The sequence below is a fragment of the Populus euphratica genome, unplaced genomic scaffold, assembly GCF_000495115.2.
Source record: "Populus euphratica unplaced genomic scaffold, PopEup_1.0 scaffold412.1, whole genome shotgun sequence".
Lineage (NCBI taxonomy): Eukaryota > Viridiplantae > Streptophyta > Magnoliopsida > Malpighiales > Salicaceae > Populus > Populus euphratica.
In genome coordinates this window covers 133,063-143,008 of record NW_011500301.1, presented here as the reverse complement: position 1 = coordinate 143,008, position 9,946 = coordinate 133,063, and the positions used below count along the sequence as shown (strand labels likewise).

General features: G+C 34.8%; 1 protein-coding gene across 1 annotated transcript; it reads right to left on the bottom strand.

The window, feature by feature from the left end:
* Window positions 1–380: 380 nt before the first annotated feature.
* LOC105113364 (beta-glucosidase 12-like) lies at window positions 381–3,997 on the bottom strand. Its single transcript, XM_011009517.1, has 15 exons — window positions 3,791–3,997; window positions 3,633–3,702; window positions 3,324–3,382; window positions 3,155–3,230; window positions 2,945–3,022; window positions 2,660–2,747; window positions 2,308–2,566; window positions 2,083–2,198; window positions 1,755–1,972; window positions 1,637–1,668; window positions 1,431–1,533; window positions 1,238–1,340; window positions 923–1,120; window positions 751–836; window positions 381–662 (listed from the first exon to the last, which is right to left on the bottom strand). The coding sequence occupies exons 1-14, from the start codon at window positions 3,866–3,868 to the stop codon at window positions 776–778; spliced, it is 1,539 nt and encodes a 512-aa protein (XP_011007819.1). The 5' UTR covers window positions 3,869–3,997; the 3' UTR covers window positions 381–662; window positions 751–775.
* Between the last annotated feature and the right edge of the window lie 5,949 nt (window positions 3,998–9,946).

Genomic DNA, 9,946 nt, shown 5'->3' with positions numbered 1-9,946 from the left:
GGCCACACCGAAGGCCGCAGATTAGTACATGGGGCAGGAACCACACCTTGTTATGAAGCCATAGCTATCATTATCAACGATTTAAGGTTACGCCTCAGCACAGAAGCGGCTCTGTATGCCTAGGCAGCTCGTCATCCCAAAAAATTGACCAAGCTTTCATTTTAGTACTATAACCGCCAAAATTGCTTATACCCACCCTCCCCTTGAATTCAAGGATTATTTCAAAGAGATCCTACATTTTGCATCCTCAGGAATTAATTATGTTCCATTGGTATTATTTATTTATTTTTCACTTGATCTTGATAAATTTCAGTTCGACAATGCATTCCTCGAATTCTAGCGAAAAGGATTATGCATGAATAAAAATTGCACAGAGCAAGTTATTATTTAATATCGAGTTTGATTGATAACCAATCAATACATATAAGAAATAAAAAAAATAAAAAATACAAATCAATAGTATTATTACAACAAGAACAGCATCGATCCTAGACGAAAACGTGAGAATTAATTCGAAGACAAAGATCCACTGATGTCCATAAACTAGAAGAATAGAATTTATCAGACGTGGAAACCTAACTTGCTGCAACAAAGTTTGGCTTCAGCGTTTGGTGCTCTTCTGATGTGGTTTCCAGTAGGTCTTGATCTTACGAAAAGGGCTCTTGCATTGTTAATAAATTAGTTTGTTAAGCGTGAAAAGTGAATACAATAAAATTGGTAGTTATGGAAGATCATGATATACAAAAATACCTTATTATATATTTCATGCCAATGTTTAATCAATTCTCGACTTCTTACGGCTACGAGCCGACCCCTCCATTCGAGATTTTGATTTTCTGTTATTGCAATCATTTGTGTTATGAGAAATGTTGAGAGATTTTTTTTATATATAATAATAAGAGGAGATGAAAAGAGCCCTTACATGTTATCTTTGAGTTTAGTACTTTCGTCCTTCCCCAGAAATTGCTTAAACCACTTCACAGAATTCTTGGCATATCGTTTCAAGTTGTTTTCGTAGTCAATGTAGAAGAGACCAAACCTTGAACTATAACCGGATGCCCATTCAAAATCATCCAAGAATGACCAAGCAAAAAACCCCTTGACATCGACACCATGGTCACTGCAAAAGTCAAGTTTTTAGAGCAGATCAGACTGAGAAACAAATTCCTTTTAAAATAAAAACTAGTACAGTTTGGAAAAGGAAGCCAGAACACGAATTTGGAAAGAAAAAACTCACTTGATAGATTTCAAAACATTGTGGAAAATGTCTTTATAATATTGCTCTCTTATGGCATCATTGAGGGCTTCCTCTAATGACGAGGAATTCACGTCATCAACTCCTAATTAAAAAAAACCCAACAGATCAGTAAATCAGAGCTTCTTGACAACTACAACCATAAACACATGAGGGTTGTTAACCCTGTTCTTACCATTTTCAGTGATATATATTGTTGGACTTTCATACGCGTCCTTGATGTAATTCAAAAGATGACGAATACCTTCGGGATAAATATAAAGCCAACTTGAACCCGCCTGCGAATTTGATTTATATATCTCAATACCAAGGGGGAAAAAGAAAGATTCTACACATATCAATTACTAATTTGTTGAAACAAGAATGAAGAATCACATTCACCTGTGGGCCTATTGGTATTCCATTTCTCTCCCCTGTACGTAAAATAGTGAGAAAGTGCAGACTTTTATAATTATTATTATTTTTTATCATTTAATCAACAAGTAAATAAATATTTCACCTGGCCAGTTAAGACGAGCATCTTCCATAAACCCAATATTCTTATAGTTAACATCCTCAACATTCTGAGCATAATATGTAGTGTAGTAATTGACCCCAATAAAGTCATAAGATCCTCTCAGCATCTTGGATTCCTCCTCAGTGAATCTAGGCAATCTTCCTCCAACGTAGTCGTGCATATTCTGTGGATAGTCACCTTTCGTTAGAGGATCCATGTACCTGCCAAAAACATAGAATTTAATATCTTGGTTTCTTCTCCATAGAATTTAAGAATCCAAATTAATGTTTCAACTTATTATATTATCCAAATCAGCTGGCAAAGTGCTTACCATCCAAGCATAAAATCAAGGCTTCGTTTAGTTGCCATCCGATCACTTTCACTAGTTGAGTAAGGTTCAAACCAATGAGAAACGAGGGTTATCCCAATTTTTCCTCCTTGACACGCCTGACGAGATTTTTCAATGATAAAATTAGCACAGTCACACTGAAAACTTTGGTGAAATATGTTATGAAACGAACCACAAATTATAGCTTTAGCTTTAGCTTTTGCAAACCTGATACTTTTCCTTGTATAATTTCACAGCCGTTGCATGAGCAAGCAATAGATGATGGGTTACAATGTAAACCTCAGTGGCGCCAGAGATTTTGGGTTGGCCTGGATAATTCTCCAAAGTTGAAATTCTGCCGGGTGCCATTGTGCCCGTGTCATAACCATTGACACTAAACATAAAAGGCTCATTTAAAGTGATCCAGTGCTTCACTCGGTCTCCAAATCTTTGAAAGCAAAGCTCCACAAAGTCTCGGAAATCGTTTCTATATGAGTTTTGAAATTATTAGATTCAAGCATGGAGGATTTAAATTAAAGTGAGATGTTTATATAATATGAATACAAAAACGATCGCTTACAAAATATTAGGGCTCAAGAAACCACCATATTTGTCCTCAATTGCTTGTGGAGTGTCCCAATGAAAGAGAGTTACATAAGGCTGTATACCTGTACATTTCAAAGCAAAAATAATATGAGAAAACTAAAAACGTTTTGTATGAAAGTTTGGAAAATGCTTTTCAAATTTTCGAAATTCAAGCAAAGTAAGATTGCCCCTGCATTTACCATGGCCACTTCAAGATTCTTATTTAGTCGGTAACATTACTATGAAACACAGTCATCGAGGAAAAGGAAAGGGTTATAACCATTTTTTACGAGCTCATCGATGAGATTGTTGTAAAACTGGATCCCTTCTTCGTTTATTCCAGCACTTAGTCTGCCATCTGATGAATTCAATTCGATGATTGAAAAATCAAAGAAAGGAAAAATATGGGACTTCGAAAGTCAAGTCGCGTCCCATCGTCGTGAATTAAAAAGGAATGAGATGTAGGGTAAAAACAAAGGAAAACACTCACGGGGTAATACCCTAGACCAGGAAATAGAGAATCTGAAAGCATCCATTCCCATTGCCTTCATTCTTTGCACATCTTCCTATAACATTTTGTGTGTAAAATATATCAGCAAGTGCAATGGTGATCAGATCGACAAAAGGTAACTAGAAGAAAAATAAGATGAACATCGTACCTTATAGCGATTATAGAAATCAACTGCCACCTTTGCATTGCTATGGTCACTTATCCTCTCTGCAATTTTTCAGAATTTGTTCTTAAATTCCTTTGAATGTATATTATTTGATGACAACCATATGTACATCTTTAATTTGCACGCACTTTCTCCCCCTAACCCTCTCTTCTTTTGGATTTAATAGACAAAATACACTATGGTTTTAGGCAGGCCATCAACATGCTGGCAGGTGACTCCTTGAGAGATTTATATTCGTTGTTTTAGTTAGGAAAGAATCGTAACGAACTCCTGCATTGAATAAAGAGATACCTGGATGCTCCTCGATGAAGGTGTCCCATATATTCGGCCCTTTACCTCTCCTGTTTGTTTCACCTTCAAACTGCATATAATTTAAACGTTATCAGAGAACAAACAATTAAGGCGTTTCTCTCTTCAATTCGACCAGAGTACTTGAAGCAATGTTGTACCTGGTAAGCTGACGAAGAAGATCCAAAAACGAAACCATCTGGGAAAGAATTACGACTCAACTGGGCAATACTTCCCATGATATACACTTAGTCTTTGTTGAACAGCCTTGCAGAAGAGAAATAAAAGCTTGAGCAGTGCTAAAGATTGTTGGGTGATCAGAATAAAGAATGTATAGTGAGATAGCAGTGAAAAAATAAATAAATGAACGTATGAAGTTTGGATTTTGTAAGAACATCGACATGCCAGAGCCTATTTATAGGCATTATTCTGAAAGGTTATTCCCAACAACCAAGAAGGACAATTGTGGTCAACTATTATTATTTGTTTCAATTGACCGATCAATGAAAATTCAATTCGGAACTTCTAACTGGATAAGGATATTTCTCATTTGAGGAATTCATGGTGTTGAAACAAGCACAAAACTGAAGATTCCGTGCTCTAATTGCACTGTGAAGCCTAGCAACTGTACTTGAATCTTGCAGAGAAAATTCTGCAACCGGATCGTCAACATAAGAATTTTCAACGACATTAATTTTCTTGTCTGATGGCAATGAAGCCAGGCGAAAGTTTCCAGCCCAAGAAGAGTTATTAAATTGTAATGTGTGTATGTTGACCTTTCTCATTCAGACATGAACTATATTCTGAGATACAAAAAACATTACCAATCACTTGTTAGAAATTTCGCATCAAACAATTTTCATTTCTTTACGCTGAATTAGCCAAGTCAAGCACAATACATGATCATTAACCAAAAGCCTAGGAGAGTAACCAATTACGATCAATCTCTAAGATGACCTTTCTTCAATCCCAAACTGACAACCAATCTCTAAATCGCGCAAGAAATGCTTTGAAGCGATCAACTAGTCATCAGCCTGGAATTCATTTGTCTATGAAACCATCAACTAGTCATCAAAGTCAAGCACAATACATGATCTTTAACCAAAAGCCTAGGAGAGTAACCAATTACGATCAATCTCTAAGAATCGTGCAAGAGATGCTTTGAAACCATCAACTAGTCATCAGCCTGGAATTCAATTTTACAACTGTCTGGAGTTTATTTTCCAAGAAAGTTTATCCGCGCGAAAACTTCAACTTGATTAGGAGAAACAAACTGCGTTTTGCTTCTACCGGAATTCAAGCCTCCAACGAATTCCATAACAATTAGCAGTATTAGTTACCTTTTTTATCATACTATCCCCATTATCTAGGCACGATTAAACACAGAATACAAATCACACCACCAGTATAGTGCCTCAAGTTCACGTAATTATTGTCATTGTACTTCGCTATTGAGATTTCCGAACATTTGCAAGATGCTTATAGACCCCTTTTCTTTTCTTTAGTTGAAAGCTTGTCGGTAGGAAACCTATAATTCTCCTCCCATGCATTGCTACATATACGAGGATTATAAATAGGAGCTGAATAAAATATATAGGTGTATCTTTAATTTATTTCTTTATAGTAATCCAGTAGAATTAAATTAAAAGAGCACCATTAAGAAGATAGTGACCGAAGGAATTTACAATATAAGTATCTAAAAGAAGGAACAAAAAACCAAAAGTCAAACTAATTACTCTAGTTCAAGATACATTCAAGACTACTAATCTAATCAGAACATGTATAATTAAAGTTTCTAACTAAGAATTTCAACAAAAAAAATTAAATATTGAAAGATAAGATTAAAAATCACATTTCAATCATAGACCTTGAACTCAAAAATTAGTCGATTGTGAACTAACAAGATAAATCAATAAAACCCTTTGTATAGAAGAATAATAGGCTGACACTAAAAATTATCTCTAACTGACCTATACCATTCTTGAAGATTTTATTCAGAGTCCTTAAATAGACAACTTAACCCTAACCAATGCATGAATCTACCCTAAAAATCCCACATCATAGTATAGTTATAATTAACAATCCCCCTCTTTGGAAAGAAACACCTAATGTTAAGAATATTATTAAGCAGAGCCACATGAACACATCAATTTTAAGAGGTGCAAAACCTTTACAAAGCAAAACCAAAAAAGAAAAAGGCCCTATAGTACATAGGCTATTTAGAAATCTGCACCTAGAATGAGCTAAATAAGTGTTGCAACTATCAAATTTTCATACCTTACTATCTTCACCTCCAGAAAAAACTAAACCATGCTCCACCTCTATAATTAAATTTCCCCGCATACAAAGTTCATGAGACCTCAGATTCCTTTTCCAAGTCTAGCTAATTAAGTATCAATTGGGCTATACATACTTACAAGGCCAACTGATTGCTGCAGAGAAAGATTAAATAGTTTAGGAAATAAATTACGAAGAGGAGCTAGAGTACCTAGCCAAGAATTGATCCAAGACCAAATGCTATTGTCATCACCTACGTTGAATTCTTTATAATATTTAAAAGTTTGGTGTTACTTGAATAGAATAATTAATATTATCATGTTAAAAATTTATAATAAACTATTAAGAATAAATCATTTTATTGGAACCTCCTTTGTTTATGGTTCCTAGTTGAGTAATAAAAAGTGTAACGACTTAGCTTTTTCAAGGCCAAATTTTTCCAATACACATGCCCATAATATTATTTTTCCATCCTTCTAGGATTACATTACATCATATCAACATATTAATAAATTCTCATTCTTGTTCTAATTTCGTATCATCATTCATACAAGAGTATCGAATAACAAGTTACACAACTAGTACTTTTGTTATCTTGACCGCATGTGATTCTTACAACAAACATCCTCATTAGATGAATACCTCATATGAGTATTCATACACTTCATATCAACTTGTTCGTACATTCTCCTCTATATTCCATTTCAATATTTCATTACTAGTTTTTAATAAAGGGGTTCAGAACACATATCATCCTTAATATGCGAGTATATAATTATTTTCGAAATGTGTGAGCCATGAAATGAATTTCCTTATGCACCATATTAGTATGATGTCCCTGTTACAACACAAGATAATTTTAAGCATTATAGGCCATTTAAGAAAACATAATAAAACAAGATTAAAGTCACATTTCATTCATGGACCAAAAAGCATAATTCTTTAATTTTCCTTTACTTATGTAAATATCATTGTTAAAAATTCATCAATTACCGAGGCTAATCGCAGTAATTAAACCCGATCATTCATCTCGACTGTTGTTAACTGAATTAATGTTTTTCTCTGTTCAAAGCATAACCATTACAGTCCTTTCATATACTTAGTATATATGAAATGTAGTATACATGAACGCATCAGTTCTTAAAACTAACTCATACACTTAAATCTGACTATCCTCTTAGAAGGTCATTGGGTGAAGCCAATTATTTATTCATCCTGTCATCCACTAGGGTGCCATTAGCCGTAGGTACTCATATTTGTTTTACATCTCGGTCATCCACTTAGGATGCGATTAGCTGAAGCTAATCATTTCTTCATCCTGATTATCCATTTAGTATGCTATTCGCTAAAGCTAGTCATTTATTCATCCCAATTATCCATTTAGGATGCCATTAATTATAGTTAATTATTTATTCATCTTGGTTATCCACCTAGGATGCCATTAGTCATAGTTAATCATTTGTTCATCTCGGCGATCCACCTAGGATGCTATTAGCCAAAGCTAGTAATTTATGCATCTTGATTATCCATTTAGGATGCCATTAGTCGTAGTTAATCATTTGTTCATCTCGGCGATCCACCTAGGATGCTATTAGCCAAAGCTAGTAATTTATGCATCTCGATTATCCATTTAGGATGCCATTAGTCGTAGTTAATCATTTGTTCATCTCGGCCATCCACCTAGAATGTTATTAGCCGAAGCTAGTAATTTATGCATCTCGATTATCCATTTAGGATGCTATTAGTCGTAGTTAATTATTTGTTCATCTCGATCATCCACCTAGGATACTATTAGTCGAAGCTAGTAATTTATGCATCTCGATTATCCATTTAGGATGCCATTTACCGAAGCTAATAATTTATTCATCTCGATTATCCATTTAGGATGCCATTAGTCATAGTTAATCATTTGTTCATCTCTATCATCCACCTAGGATGCTATTAGCTGAAGCTAGTAATTTATACATCTCTATTATCCATTTAGGATGCTATTTTTTGAAGTTAATCATTTATTTATTCTGGTTATTCATCTAGGGAGCCATTACTATAGCTAATCCTTTATTCATCTCGAGCATCCATTTAGGATGCCATTTACCAAAGCTAATAATTTATTCATCTCGATTATCCATTTAGGATGCCATTAGCCAGAGCTAATCAATCATCTATCCCAATCATCCATTCGAATGTCATTAGCCGAAGCTAATCTTTGTTCATCCCGGTCATCCGCTTTGGATGCCATTAGTTGGAGTGAATCAATCATTTACCCCGGTCATCCATTCGGAAGCCATTAGCGAAAGCTAATCAATCATTTGTACCGGTCATCCATTCGGATGCCATTAGCCAAAGCTAATCATTGTTTCATCAAACAATTCATGACAATTTGACATTCCCTACAACATAATAGCAGACCCTTCATGGTACTCGTACCACCATTTCCTAATAGTTTATCATTCAGTAACACGAAGATAGATCCTTTGTAATGCAGAACCAAACATTCCATAACAGTTTAGCATTCAGTATAGCACAACAATACCCTTCGTATCACTCATCCAACAATTCATGATAGTTAATGTTCAATGCAACACAATAATAAATCCCCCATAATATTTACACCACCATTCATGGTAATTAACCATCAATACAATATAATGGTAGATCTTTTATAACACTTATACAATCATTCATCACCTTATATTCAATGAAAATACAACAGTAGATCCTTGGGAATACATTCAATATAATAAAATGGTAAATCCTTCATAATACTCATACAATCATTTATCACCATTATATTCAATAAAAATACAATAGTAGATCTTTTGTACTACTCATACTACCATTTATTAGCAGCCCAAATTCATAATAGCCTCAAACAACATCTCATATTCAGTTTAGTATTCATCACAACTTAATAAGATATTCACCTCAAATGGGTCATTTTAGAACTTTAACATTTTTACCATTGTTTCAACATTCATCAAGAACTTGTTCGACATTTCATAGTCATTTCGACAATCATCAAGAATTTAATCCAACTCTTTTTCGTCATTTCCTCTATCAACAAGGATTTAAATAAAATATCATCACAAGTGAATCATTTTAAAACATAAACATCAAAATAGGAAAAAGCAGAAACCACCTACCTGCTCCACTTGTGGTCTATCCTTGTCCTAGCAATGGTCCAATCCCAGCCACAACACCTAAGACACCAATAGCCATAATCAATTCATTTGTATGTTCATTTCACATTAATCACCACATTTATTTAAAGAGTTCATATGTTCACATTTAAGTGTTTCACATTTTACACCATCATACCATGAAATTGTTACTAGCATTTAAGTCATTTCAGCCTAGAAGGCTTATTGTAGAAATTGGTAGGGAAAACTGGTTCACTGCAGGCTACCTAATTCGACAGCAAAACAAAAGTGGTTCACGGCAGGCTGCCAATTCGCAGCAAAAACTGGTTTGCTATGGGCACCATAATTTCAGAAGCTAAAACTTGTTCGCTGCAGCCAACAAGTTTTGCAACAGTGAATCATAGATTGGCTGCAGCCAACTCAACTTCAATAGTGAATCACAAATTTGCTACAGATCACCCAATTCGGTACCGAATGCTACTTCGCTGCAGTTAACTTAGTTTCCATATTGAAATCACAATTTCGCTGCAGACAACTCAACTTTGGTAGTGAATCATAAATTCGCTGTAAACAACTCAGTTTCAGCAGCGAATCATAAATTCATAGTAACCAACTCAACTTCAGCAGCGACTCCCAAATTCACTGCCAAACACATATTTTGACAGCAAATACTAATTCACTGCAAGAAACTCAATTTTGGTAGTGAATCACAATTTCGCTTTAGACAACTCAAGTTTGGCAGCAACTCTCAAATTTGCTGCAGAACACACATTTTGGCAATGAATACTAATTTGCTACAGACAACTCAGTTTTGACAGCGAATCGCAAATTCACTGCAAAACACACGTTTCAGCAGCGAATGCTAATTTGCTGCAGACAAAGTTTCAACAGCGACTCCCA